Source organism: Rhizoctonia solani, chromosome 3 (assembly GCF_016906535.1).
Source record: "Rhizoctonia solani chromosome 3, complete sequence".
Taxonomy (NCBI): domain Eukaryota; kingdom Fungi; phylum Basidiomycota; class Agaricomycetes; order Cantharellales; family Ceratobasidiaceae; genus Rhizoctonia; species Rhizoctonia solani.
The window spans coordinates 3,488,327-3,502,762 of NC_057372.1; the positions used below are offsets into that span (position 1 = coordinate 3,488,327).

Sequence of the window (14,436 nt, forward strand, 5' to 3'; positions counted from 1 at the left end):
CACATAGCACTGCACACCATGCGTACAAAGTACGCACGGAGAGTGCAGCAATTGTGATTTGTCAGTATCTGTACTGGTGCACACATAGCACCACACACCATGCGTACAAAGTACGCACAGAGAGTGTGGGACTTGTGATTTGTCAGTATTTATACCGGCACGCACATAGCACTGCACACCATGCGTACAAAGTACGCACGGAGAGTGCAGCAACTGTGATTTGTCAGCATCTGCACCATCACGCACATAGTGCCACACACTATGCGTACTTTGTACGCACAGAGAGTGTAGGACTTGTGATTTGTCAGTATTTATACTGGCACGCACATAGCACCACACACCATGCGTACAAAGTACGCACAGAGAGTGCAACTCTTGTGGTTTGTTGGTATCTGTACTGGTGCGCACATAGCACCACACGCCATGCGTACTAAGTACGCATCAAGAGCATGAGCAACCTGATTAGTCAGCATTTGCGTTGGCCACACAAGCTATATACTCTGTACGCAAAGAGCATGCAGTAATGATTCTCTGATGGTGCTCATATTTCTGTAATCCGTTATCTGCGCACGGTAAACAACAAGTAAAATCAATCAGTAATACAACTTACTTACACGCCATATGTCAAACTTGGAAAATATGTTGGGGCGTGGAACTGTAACTATAAGTTAGGTTTTAAGGTGACTTAGGATGCATCCTAACACATCCTAGGTGACTTACATAAGCCACAAGTGCATAAGATTCTCCCTTTCCTCATCACACAGGTGACTGAACTTACATGAGACTTGACTTAGATGGTTGGATATACTGGGTTAGGAAGTTAATTTAACCACTTGTGTTTGAGCAGAAGTTTCCATGGCGTACCAGGTACGCCGGTCCCCAGACCAGTGTTGTCATGCTGCTGCATGATCTTGCTTGAGGAGCAGCATATTCAGTATGCTACACCCTGGCACAGCCCTTTGATTTTTGTCAGATGGTCTGCCCTCCTGTGCAGCGTACCTGGTACACTACATGCCAACACAGCTCTTTGCCATTTATCACACCAGTCTCCTCTCTGAAGGGCAACATAATGTGTACGCGTTTTGCCGTCAACCACTGCTCACATGTCATTATATCTTCTTCTATGTATTTTATATTCTATGTGCTTGTCATTCATACCACTTATGCATGTGCGGATTTGCATCTTTTGACAGGTCTCAATAATCGTGGCTGGAGATTTTATGCTTAAAAGATTGAACATCCCACCACAATTAGTATCAGTCGATAGCCGCAGAGGAGTAGATAATGATAGAACTTTCAAGTATATCAAACGGAGTTGTTCTGACAGAATTATCTATTAAAGCAAGGGAAGCCGTGGGAAAGCTGACTAACCTCAGAGACATTTTTGACAGCTGACTAGGGTCCAGCACAGCTTAGGCGCTGAGCCAGCCTGGCAGCCAGGGGGGATCCAACATGGACACAAAGCGTTGTATCAGTGTATATCAGTGTATATAATAAAGTGTACACATATAATATTAGCAATTAAATAAAAGAATAAGTTAGTTTCAAAAGGAGTTGCAAGTCAATACACATGTATATTACTTGATAGATAAGTTTTAAGCCCACCTAGGATTTGTCTCCTAACCATCCTAGGATCCTAGGATGAGCCCTAGGATGGACCCAGGATAGACTGGTGAGTAGCCAACTCTCCCAGTTCCCAGTTTTAAGCCCACCTAGGATTTGTCTCCTAACCATCCTAGGATCCTAGGATGAGCCCTAGGATGGACCCAGGATAGACTGGTGAGTAGCCAACTCTCCCAGTTCCCAGTTTTTAAGCCCACCTAGGATTTGTCTCCTAACCATCCTAGGATCCTAGGATGAGCCCTAGGATGGACCCAGGATAGACTGGTGAGTAGCCAACTCTCCCAGTTCCCAGTTTTAAGCCCACCTAGGATTTGTCTCCTAACCATCCTAGGATCCTAGGATGAGCCCTAGGATGGACCCAGGATAGACTGGTGAGTAGCCAACTCTCCCAGTTCCCAGTTTTAAGCCCACCTAGGATTTGTCTCCTAACCATCCTAGGATCCTAGGATGAGCCCTAGGATGGACCCAGGATAGACTGGTGAGTAGCCAACTCTCCCAGTTCCCAGTTTTAAGCCCACCTAGGATTTGTCTCCTAACCATCCTAGGATCCTAGGATACTAGGATGAGCACTAGGATGGACCTAGGACAGACTGGTGAGTGGCCAACTCTCCCAGTTCCCAGTTTTAAGCCCACCTAGGATTTGTCTCCTAACCATCCTAGGATCCTAGGATGAGCCCTAGGATGGACCCAGGATAGACTGGTGAGTAGCCAACTCTCCCAGTTCCCAGTTTTAAGCCCACCTAGGATTTGTCTCCTAACCATCCTAGGATCCTAGGATACTAGGATGAGCACTAGGATGGACCTAGGACAGACTGGTGAGTGGCCAACTCTCCCAGTTCCCAGTTCATTCACTTTGGTTAGGATTTGCTGCATGACTAAGGTCACACCTACCACCTGCCAGCTTGTATGTGTATAGCATACTTGGTACACCCACCCCACTGTGTTCACACTCTGCTATTCCCATGGCGTACCTAGTACGCCTGCCCACGGACCAGAGCTATGGAATTATGTAAGGCTGTCACACAGCCTTCCTTTTGAGAAGCAGCGTACCCGGTACGCCAGCCCTGGCACCATGGTGGCACCATTTTGTCACACAGGCCTGCTCCTTGTGGTCATAGCGCACCCAGTACGCTGCTTGGCAAAACAGCTCTGTCTTTCTTGTCACAAGGGCCCACTCTTCTGCATGCAGCATACCCAGTACGCTACGTGCCAACACAGCTCTTTACTTCTTCCCTACCAGCTTGTTCTCTGAGTGCAGCGTACTGTGTACGCTTTTGCACCCACCTGTTACTTATATGTTATCATGTCTGCTCCTCTGTACTTTATATTTTAAGCATTTGTTATTCCCGCAACTTATGACCTTCAATTCCACTTGCCAATTTATTATTCACATCTTTTGAAGTATCTAGATAATCGTAACCGGGGATTTGATACTTAAACGATTGAACGCCCCACCACAACTTGTATCAGTCAATAGCCAAGGAGGAGTAGATAATGGTAGAGCTTTCAAGTATATCAAACGGAGTTGTTCTGACAGAGTAATAAATACAACAAGAAAATACCAATTGGAGCTCTTGACTATACTGGCGTACCAAGTACGCTGCCCCGGAGCCTGGATGAAAATAGAATATGTATGTCTTTATATGACTATCTTAATTGGGATGAAAGCAATATATTCCTACTATAGTATAATGCAACTCACTTGCAGTTACCTTTGACGGCGTACCAGGTACGCCAGCCCGAGGTGCTTGCCTTATGTGTCACGTGACGATGACGACCATGACCGACAATCCTGAGCCCAAGGGCAAAGGCATTAGCTCTCGCTTTTTGAACATTTTGCGTCGTTCTACTTGCTCTACTTCTGATTCAACTGGTATACACAAACACGACATTGCTTCTGAATACCCGACTGTTAGAAAAGTTATCAAAAAACCCAAAAACAGCAACTCAAACAACTCTATATCTATTTACGCCTCAGACGACTCCGATAAAAAACCCAGAAAAATAGCCAATATCCCTAATCGTAAGCCTTTATACAAAAACCTATTCTCTGCCATCCCTAGTGGAGGCACGCAAGAGGCAGTCGCCAGCGCGCTAGCCGAAACTCTATGGGGCCCCGAAAATCTCGGGAGCGCTCCGGGACTCGCTTTTGTCGGCGAGCATTCTGGAGCGCTTGGTATGACGCTCGGAAGGGCTTGCGGAGTGCTCCCAAGAGCTCGCCGAGCAATCCGGATTTGTCGGATCCTAACGAGGAGGTTCCTAAAATCGGAGCACTCCAGAGCGCTCCCGGGCTTTTAGGGGCCCCGTAGAGAACTGACCGCATTTCGGACTATACCCTTAGCCCACCCCCCACAGTTCCTCTCGTCGCAAGCCCGCCGAGAAGCCCTGTCGTCGCAAACGCCGGCATCACACTGGTTATCAGTTCCTCACAAGAATCTGAACAGGTTAGAGATGCCGGCGCGGCGCTGGCGCAACTCACGGAATATACGTTGGACGATGATAAATTCCCGAGCCTGCCTAGGAGCACCGAGATGAAACGGAGGCCATTTCTAGGCCTGGATCCACTACCCCCACCCGAAACCGCACGAGACCCACCGAGAGACAAGTCACTGCCATGGCAGACTGGGTTTTCAGCAGCCAAGAGCTGTACTGGTTCAAACGCCTCAAGGCTGGAGGCTACCCCGACAACGAAGCCCTCGAGCGATGTATCAAGTACTATACTATTACTAACAAAGCCATCGCCAACATCATCGAAAACAGACAACTATACGACGATACCGAGGAAGAGACGAGCAGTACCAACGCATTCATCCAAAAAATCGAAAAACTTGGCAATCAAATCACCACAATCGCCGAAAACGCGTTATACAACTGCACGCAAGCAGCACCCAGCCGCCCAGAATCACCGATGAAACAAGACGAAGAGGAAGAGGAAGACACATACATGAACAAACCCGAGCACGGCCCATACCAACCCAACCCCTTAACCATCGAAATTACCTGGGGGGCCAACGCAAAACCAGGCGAGAGGATAAGCGACCCAAACCCACCACCAGCACTGGCACTTGCGCCCACCACCGACCCTACTCAAACCATGCTCCAGGCGATCTTATCCAAGATGGGGCAGCTGGACAATATCAAGTCTCGCCTAGACAAGCTCGAAGGCAAATCGCCGCAGGTACACACTGCACAAACGAGTACGCCTAGACCCAGACCCACACCAAACTCCAATCCCGCCGCAACCGCAAACCCCTCACAAACGCGCCCCAGCTTTGCCAATGTCACGGCCAGGGCGCCAGCCAAAGCCCCGGAGGTCGGGGCCTCTAACATTGCCGCTGCTATCAAGAGGGGCATTGCCAAACCGGCGCCCGCACAGAGCAACAACAAATTTTTTGTTGTTCGCTTCAAGACACTATCTGTTACCCAACCAAACCCCCAAAGCATATTCGTGGCCATGCGCGAATGCCTTGATGCCGCAAATCGCAACCTCGGCAAGGGCCACCATTCAGTGATGTTGGATTGTAACTTTGCTGTGGCTGCCGGGCTTGCTGCCTCGCAAGAGGGGCCGTTCGGTTAGCTTGGCGCTAGTTATGTCCAAGCATGTTATTGTTGTTACCGCTGGTTCGTGCAGCATCCCATATATCCCCACACCCGGCACCCCCTTCCCCTATCAAATTGATCCCCTTGCCGCGCGCACGTTTAGTCTCGCATTTCAGTGCGTAGTCAATATTGGAGTACGCGGCTCAGAACATATCCGACGTCGCGTTGTCCAGGCTGGTGCCCTCGGAGTCGTTAGTTGCATCCTCGCCGTCTGGCTCAAGGGCAAAGGATTTGCACTTGGTAAGCATATTGGTCTCACTGCCCGCGACGATGCGATTCGTCATGCATCCCCTGAACTCTTACGAACTCTTACTAATCTACATTACAGGCCCATCGGCCACCGGTTCCGGTGCTCCTCGAGAGTGCCGTGCAGTCCGCGTGCGCAGGCGAGAAGAAGCCCTCGAACGCCAGCGCGCCCTCGATCTTCCCCGCGCCCTCGAGCACGCAACCTCATCTGACAACCTGCGGGCGCGTGCGATTGCACAACCACAACCTCGCATCGCCACCACCACTGCTCCCCCTCCGGCCCTCCCCCCTGTACGATCCAGTACATACCCCAAGCCCAGTTTGGAAGAAGCCGACGAGGAAATGAGCGGTGCAAGCAATATGGGCCCCTCACCAACTCCTCCACCTCCCGCTATCGGACGAAGCATGTCCAATGATTCGGATGGAGGTTATGTGGGAGTCCCATCGCTCCCCGCACCAAGCGGTCCTTCGGGTGCGTTTGCAGTCTCTAGCGGCTCCCATGCGCGCTCATTCGATATCCGCACTGCATCTCCCATCCCCATTGCCTCCACCTCTCCCGTTATGGGCCGTTCCATCTCACCCAACACGGCCCAATCATCCGACGCCTCGGCCAATGCCACCCCTGTTGGCTCGGGCACGCCTACTGGTAGTGTAGTCGTACCTGGGCGCGATTGCAGCGGGACCGTCGTCGGGAGGCCCATCTGGGATAATGAAGGCGGGCCGAGGTAGGTCGCTCAACCGGTCGCAAGGCCAACTTGGTCCGATGCGGACGAAACACCCACGCGAGAGGTTACAACCACGGGCAGACGAGGGACGATAACGCGCAGGCCTCGTCGAGAACGAGATACGGATGGGGATGACACCGAAGCTGATGGGGACGACCAAACGGCTCAGCAAGGCGAGCGCCGTACGATTGGCATTGTCGACGCTGCGGATGGAGACGATGCAATGGCGATGGATATGATGGGCGTTGGTGTCGGCGTTGGTGTCGTCGCACTCGAACAAAATGACGACTTGGCGATGGGTGCTCCGCCCGGGGCTCCAGGTACCATCGGAACTCCAAGGGCTCGGGTCGCTCCTGGTACGGAGCTTACGCCCCGAGCGGGCATTGCCACCCTTGGTGCTCAGATAGAGCAAACCGCGCAAGAAACTCGTCGGTCCGTCCCTGTCAACCCTGGACCGTATGGCGACGAGGAGGTCGTGTTCAGCCTCCAGCTACTCGCTTACCTTAGCAAATATCCACACGTCTGACAAGCCTTTTACGAAACTCCTGCGACCCTCCGTGCGCTCGTCGACGCGAGTAACGAGCCCAAACCTTCGGCCCAACCGCTCTCCAGTACTGCCCAGTCGCCCAATGTTTTCTCCCTGGTCGAGCAATTCACTTTCCGTCCCTCCCCCTCCGAAACCACTCTCCCCCGGCTCCCCCACGAAATACAAAACTGGGCCGGCGTAATCATGCGCAACGGATGCCGAAAAGACGACCAGCGGGGCGGAATTCGACAGTGCTTCAACATGTTATGTGGGCGATTGGAAGAGTTCCCTCGAGAGTTTGCCAAGTGCTGACGGTGTCGCAAGGCCAAGTACTGCGGCAAAGAGTGCCAGAGCAAGGCCTGGGCAGAAGGACATCGATTCTGGTGTAGGTGAGTGACCGTTTTACCGAAACTTATTTATTTCTCATTCACTTGGGACTAATTTGTCTATTTACAGCGCCTGTGAAGAAGAGGACTCCCAGACCGTGGTTGCTCGTACGGGTTCTTCCGCCAACACCGTTCCCCCCGCCGCCGTCGCAACCGAAGTCGAGGTCCCAACCCGACGCGGCCTTGCCAACACTGTCACATGTGCATTGGTCAATATCGCAGGCGGGATGACAGGAAGAACGAACACCACGGTGCAGCAACCGCAAGCACAGCCAGTGCCTACAAACTCGCCGACAGTCGGGCCAGGTGCGGGGTTTAGGTTCGGTGCAGCGGCGGCAGAACACACACAAGGGGGTGGGCCGACGCGGGCGCAAGGGTTAACTGGTGGGGTTCAGGCACGACCAGGGAATTTCCAGGCGCAGCTACTGAGGTACGCTAGGATGGCCACAGCTGCCAGAGGTGTTCGGCCGGTGAGTCTAGTCCCTTGTGTTTTTTGAGTATCGCTTACCCCAAGTTGGTAGCTGGCCCTGCCTGCGCGAGCAGCGAATCCACCCTCAGCAAGTTGGGCTGGTCCACCGCGAGGAGGAGTTGCGTTCTTCAATGAACCTGCGCAGGCGGCCGATGCAGGCCCGTCTCGACGAACTCGAGGACCAGAGACAGCTCGGCGAAGTAGTGGGACAATGCCCAGTCAAGGGGTTGGCTCGAACCAGGGCGCGGAGCCAAACGACCCGTGGAACGTTGTCCCCGTACAGCAAGTCTCGCCCGTTCCAAGCGCCCCTCATACGACACCTCAGCACGCAAATCGACCATTGGACGGAGATGGGGACGATGACATGGTTCTCGGGTGAATAATAGCTGAGGTGGGAAATATCTGTCATGTCTTTGCTCCCCCCCGTCAAACGGGTTGTATAATAATGTAGTGAACCCTTTTTTTTTGCTTTTGTCATTCCTTGCTATCGGTATACGGGCTCTGCACAATTCTATTACAATATATACACTTTTCACCAATAACTAGCAAAACATAAACTTAGAGCATGCCGTGTAGGGAGATGGGCGGCATCTTGTCCCGAAAATTGTAGGTCAACGGCACCCAATTTGGGAGCTTGCAGATCGCGAGATTTTTGGTCCCAGACAAGCAACCTTCTGTAACGAATAGGTAACTGTTCTCATTATTGTTATCTTACTTCTGTTCGTTACTCGTTACATACATAAGCCACTTGATTGTCGGTTATATTATTGGTCATGTAAAGTACTTGTTTCTTATTAAGAGCTCTGGGATAACGAAAGATGCGTAAATTCCACACGAAATGTTATGTTGTATGAGCAGCTAATTAAGAGAGCAAATTTCGTCGTTTAAGTGTCGTTCGGGGTACATTTACGGAGGCTGAAAGCCGACAATTTCTTTGCGCGTTTTCAGACTCTTTTGGAGAGGGTTTTTTAAGCGGTTTCGGTACTAAGATGTTGGGGCTCATTCCTGTACTTATTTTGTGGCTCTTTGTTTTATCTCAGGGCTATCGCGTGACTTTCTTTCGTGCTACATTTAAGAGCAATTCATACTGCAATGACGGAGCACGGGAAACTCCCGAATTTGCCCAAGGTACTCACACGATACTTTCGTTGCATGCTAAAGGCGCGACGATTCTGATATTAAGGCAGACCACATCGGCTAGCGTCACTCGAAATGAGGATGCATCATACTAATATTCACACTATTTCATCGTATATACAGCGTGAGGGAACATTAAAAAAGAGCACCTACGGAGTTGTAAATGAGTCATACGCGTGAGAATACTAAAATCAAGAACTTACGAGTCGTGGATTGAATTGTATGCGCGAGAATACTAAAAATAACGAGGTTAACGCACGTGTGAACTAAGAAGTAAACGTACTTACGATCATTCCTCATCCGTACGATGTAGTCCATCATCCGTTTCGTCTCCGACAGGCTGCAGCGGCGAGTTCTTTGCGGGCGCCTTGCCCTTCTTCGATCCGCGCTTCGGTTTCGATGACGATTGCGCGGCTTTCGCCTTTGGCGGCGATTGCTTGGCTTTCACCTTTTTGGTCGTCTGATCGACGGCGGCGGTCTCGGCAGCAGCGGTCTGCGCAATAGCAGCAGCAGCGGCGGCAGCAGTCTTGGCGCGCGTGCTGTACATGCCGGTAGAGAAAGTTTTCGGGGCGGGCGGTAGCGTGGGCGGCGAGGTCAGCGACGGGATTACGGGCGGGCGCTCGAGCTCTTCGGGGGTCGTCTGGGTGGGCTCGACACGCGGAGGTAAGCCAAGATCGGTCGGGAGTGGAGAAGGGGGAGGGAGAGGGGGAGGAGGCGAGGGCGGGGCGTGCTCCGGCTCTTTGGACCTTTTCGACCCAGCGTTGTCGATCTGAGCACGTGGCGACGAGGGCGGCGGTGACAACGGCAGAGGGAGTTGCGGCGTCGAGCCGTCCTCAGATGGCGAACGTAGGGGGCGCATCTTGGGCCTAGCGCGATTGCGCTTGGGCGGCTCCTGGCCAGTGGCCTCCAACGGCCCAGCAGACGGTCCAGCAGCAACAGGTGGCTGTGGAGAATCGACGGACGCACGGGGTGGAGTCATCTTCGGCATTGGTGGTGTGGTGGTGGCCCCACTTGACTGACGAGATAGGGGGAGTACAACCTCCATGCAACCCGAGCTGCTACGACGGATAGGAGGGGAAGAAACAGAAGCAGCAGTCGGGAAAGAGACAGAACCAGAGGCAGCAACGGGGACAGGTGCGACGACGCGGACCGAAGCAATGACAGCGGCTGGGGCAGGGACAGCAGCCGGTGCAGCAACCGCATGATCGTGCTCCTCGTCAGTCAGACGCGCCGGACTGGATTCGCGATCAGTGCGCGGGCGTTTGGGACCCTTCGGCTGATTGTTGTCGTCACCATCCCCATCGCTAATTGCTTGCAGGCCATCTAAGTCTTCAAGATGTTAGTATAGGGTTAAGATGGGGGTATTATGAGCTAACTTACTCGGGGTAGCTATACGCTGACGTTGACGACGCCTAGATTCCCGTACGAGAACACTATTCCCGCCGTCTTTTTTCTTCTTATCTTGGTAGCGTTTGTTGTTGAACCGAGTCTGGACCATCCACTCGGTGGCCCAGTTGTGTTTAAACATGTTAAGACGGGGCTCGCACTCATTAATCTGTAATAATGTGTTAGCATACTCAAGATAAAGTTAAGTTGAGTACATATGAGTGTATAGAGCGAGCCCACTTTCACCTTGTCTTGCTCTGTCCAGGGGCAAGTCAGGTCGAGATTGACTTGGGTCATGAGTGTACGAATAGAGCTCTATATGATCTGGTCAGTGTCAGCGCGGGCAATCAAAACGTAAACCACATACATTCAGGTCAAGCCAACGTTTGTCCTTGATACCATTCCTTGCCCCATAGCCCAAACTTCTCCAAATAGCTTCCCCCGTAATCTTCTTTCTTCCGGGTGGGAGGGGGATACGACCACTGTTGTTGGCTACAAACTGATTGTCACAACGCTCAATATTGGTGCTGTCAGAGTCTTGATTGGGAGGCGTAGGGGCCGGGTTGGGAGATTGGGCAACGGGGGTGGCAGGAGCTGGGATGGAAGCGCAAGACGGGAAAGAGGCGTTGGACGGACCAACGTGACTATGAGAGTGCAGGGCGGGGGTACCGGAGGCTGAGTTGGTGCTGGAGTGGTGACCAGCACCACGGGCTTTGTACTTGCAAAGCTTGGCAGCCATAGCCTCATGGACCTCTGTTGTTGTGCATATGGGGTTTTTGGCAACAGAAGAGGGAGAAGACTTACTTGTTAATGCCACAAGTTTTGCGGCGTCCAAAACCGGTTGCTCAGGAGTTGACCCCACTGCGCCCTCCTCATCCTTGTCCAAGTGCATGTCTGAATCTGAACCTGGATCCAAGTCAGGTACAAAGGTACGTCCCAAGGCGGGAGGTGAGGTTGGGGTTGGAGGTAGGCCAGTGGTTGGGGCCAGAGAAGAGGCCAGGCAAGGGGGCAAAGCTTGACAAGCAGTCGGAGCTTTGCCTGAGGACTTTTGGGCTTTTGGGGTCTGGTTTTGGATGCGGGGCTTTTTCTTGTGGCGGGCAAGTGCAAGAGCGCGGTTAGGTTAATAACAGCAAGCAGGTCTGCCCAGGTCCAGTTCAACTTGCAAAAAAATACTGTCTTAAACTGTTGTATGCATACCAAGTATGCATACAGCACAAGCACAGTTATTCTTTGATATAACAGCATGCAAAGGGCAATGCATACCCAGTACACACACAAATTCAGCTGCATTAACAACATATGACTAATTTACAGAGCCAGTTAAGTTTGTAAGATACTACAGCCATAGCAATCACTGTGCATACCATGTATGCACAAGAAACCAACTGTATCAAGGTCATGTGACCAGGGTACTCATGCAGTCCACTATGGGTATGCAGTATGCACAGAGGATAAGACATATACAGGTCACATGACTAGGTTACCAGTAACATTTAAGCTCCAATTTTACCAAACAGCCACAGTACATACGCAGTACGCACACAAAACATACTGCATTAAGATCACAAGACTAGTTCACACAGTTATTACAAAGTAGTAGGTTGGTGGTAGGTTGAACCAAGCTACACTGCAGGGTGGCCCAAGCTACACTGCAGGGTGAACTGTGATATGGCACAGGGTGGGAACCAGGTGGACACAACCCACATATGGTGTTAGGGTGGATTATAGGGAAAGCATCAGCCCTCCTACAAAAAGTTGCGTACTTTACACACAGCAATACCACCATCCCCTAAGTTAGGGTGAGTCATGTGACAACTGACCACCCATGCCACACAGAATTGCGTACAACATGCAGAAGTATAGCACCATGGTCAATGTTAGGGTGAGTCACATGATCAATGATTACTCCTTGTACTCACAGTTGCGTACCAAGTACGCAGCTATATGACCCACAATCATGTTAGGGTGAGTCACATGACCACCCATCACTCTACTCATGCAGAGTTGCGTACTTGGTACGCAACTATATCACACACAATTGTGTTAGGGTGAGTCACATGACCACCCACCGCTCTACTCATGCAGGGTTGCGTACGCAACTATATTGCACACAGTTATGTTAGGGTGAGTCACGTGACCATCCACTGCTCTACTCATGCAGAGTTGCGTACTTGGTGCGCAACTATACCACCCACAGTTATGTTAGGGTGAGTCACATGACCACCCACCACTCTACTTGTGCAGAGTTGCGTACTTGGTACGCAACTATACCACCCACAGTTATGTTAGGGTGAATCATGTGACCTATTATAGGGGTCTGGCTCAAGGGGGGTTGAGCAGAACCTTAAATCAAATCGCATTTTTCCGCCCAAACCTATTAGTTAACCTGCCCTGAAAATGAAATTTCACTAGTAAACCATGTGATTCCGCATTCATCCATATACCTATCAAGGCAATTTGAAATCATTTGTTGAAATTCATCTCTTCAATACTTCACATAAAATTGCAGTTATGTGCAGGGACCTATTAGCTAAGCGACCCTGAAAGTGAAATTCTACTAGTAAACCACGTGATTCTGCGTCGATCCATATACATATCATGCCAATTTGAAAACATCGATCAAATTTGTGTACTAATGGCCAAACAGAGCATGCACCTTCCATTTTTGGAAGTTGAGACTACCATAAATGGAAAGAGGGGGTTCGATTACCCCATATAGTGCAGTTTCAAGGATAGATATAGCGTGTGGGAGGAGAAAATGAGAAATGAAGTAAATTTAGAGCATTTTGGTGAAGTGGGCCAGTTTTGAAAAATGGACTAAATTTAGTCCATTTTTTGTTTGGTTGCTCTCAGTGGCCATGGCCTGTACAAACAAAAAATGGACTAAATTTAGTCCATTTTTTGTTTGGCCCTTGGTGAAAAGTCGGCCAGTGCAAACAAAGCAAGAATGGACTAAATTTAGTCCATTTTTCAAAACTGGCCCACTTCACCAAAATGCTCTAAATTTACTTCATTTCTCATTTTCTCCTCCCACACGCTATATCTATCCTTGAAACTGCACTATATGGGGTAATCGAACCCCCTCTTTCCATTTATGGTAGTCTCAACTTCCAAAAATGGAAGGTGCGTGCTCTGTTTGGCCATTAGTACACAAATTTGATCAATGTTTTCAAATTGGCATGATATGTATATGGATCGATGCAGAATCACGTGTTTTATTAGTAGAATTTCATTTTCAGGGTCGCCTAGCTAATAGCCCAGAAATCACAACCTGTCGGAATCACGTGATATATATACCAATCGATAGCAAATGCATCGGTTTCCTATCAGAATTTCAATTTCAGGGTTGATTAGTCATCAGCATTCTCTCTGATGGTGCCATTACTGCTGGTGTCTCCAAAACTTTATAAAATGAGGAAAATACAACCAGCTGAGACCAAACCTGCTTAACCACTGAGCCATAGAGCCCTAATGATCTTCTACAGACAACCCATGATCACACCTTCAGCCCACAATTTGGGCTTTGGCCAGCATGTAACCACTTGTACCAGGTTTAGACCATGTGTCACCACTCATGATGTGTTCTCTATTACAGAACAGAATACTATAGTAAGGAAGGGCACAGTAAGCAAACAGGAATTGACCTTAAAACATAGTTAATGAATACTTATAAATCATGTAGTAAGATTTGCTGAATCTTTCTGTACATTCAACTATTTTTGATTATGTAAATACATCAGGTATTAAGGGAGATACAGCTTTCTTAAAGAAAAGGCTCAATATGTTAGGACTGATCAGACAATAGTACTTAAGTCAGCATTATGCTTTTCCAGAAGCTACTATCCTCAGTAACTGGGAGTTGTGGTCTAGGCCCTGCTATGGGTACTACCTGTTTCAATCCTTCTCTTATGATTCTCAGTGGCAAATAGATATTCATAGCACTAGAGGCTAACTCTTATAAGGCATAGCTTTATGTGGTCTTGGTGCTTATCATGCCAAGATGTTGTGCCAAGAACTGCCAAGACACTGTACCATGAATGTGTACATAACAAAGACACTTCTGTGCAGTCTGCAGCATGGTTCTGATTTCCAAACCTCTACTTCCTTTCACACACCTTATCAATTTGTAAATAGTGTTCTCTTGTGTATATTAACCACAGGAGAATTGCTTGGACACCACAAGTCAATTTTACCTTGTCTACCATCACAGACAGGTCTGAGTAGTTCAGTAGTAGCTTGGGTTATAATATGAAAAATCCCTTGGACTTTGTCAGAAAAATCAGGTTTCTGCTTTTTCCTGCAGTCCAAAGTGCATGGAACCTTCTCAGTATGGTATCT

At 49.8% G+C, this 14,436-nt stretch overlaps 2 protein-coding genes across 2 annotated transcripts; one reads left to right on the forward strand and one right to left on the reverse strand.

The window, feature by feature from the left end:
* Positions 1-3,402: 3,402 nt before the first annotated feature.
* On the forward strand, positions 3,403-7,954 carry RhiXN_03512 (MYND Zn-finger protein; the record flags this gene model as incomplete). Its single annotated transcript, XM_043323329.1, has 10 exons — positions 3,403-3,799; positions 3,979-4,067; positions 4,145-5,190; positions 5,255-5,463; positions 5,552-6,194; positions 6,219-6,622; positions 6,725-7,016; positions 7,045-7,109; positions 7,188-7,576; positions 7,628-7,954. 10 exons carry the CDS (start codon positions 3,403-3,405, stop codon positions 7,952-7,954), a joined length of 3,861 nt encoding a protein of 1,286 aa, XP_043178825.1.
* A 1,047-nt stretch (positions 7,955-9,001) lies between these two features.
* On the reverse strand, positions 9,002-10,990 carry RhiXN_03513 (uncharacterized protein; the record flags this gene model as incomplete). The annotated part of the gene is made up of 5 exons (XM_043323330.1): positions 9,002-10,035; positions 10,093-10,267; positions 10,339-10,413; positions 10,466-10,851; positions 10,903-10,990. 5 exons carry the CDS (start codon positions 10,988-10,990, stop codon positions 9,002-9,004), a joined length of 1,758 nt encoding a protein of 585 aa, XP_043178826.1.
* Positions 10,991-14,436: the final 3,446 nt, after the last annotated feature.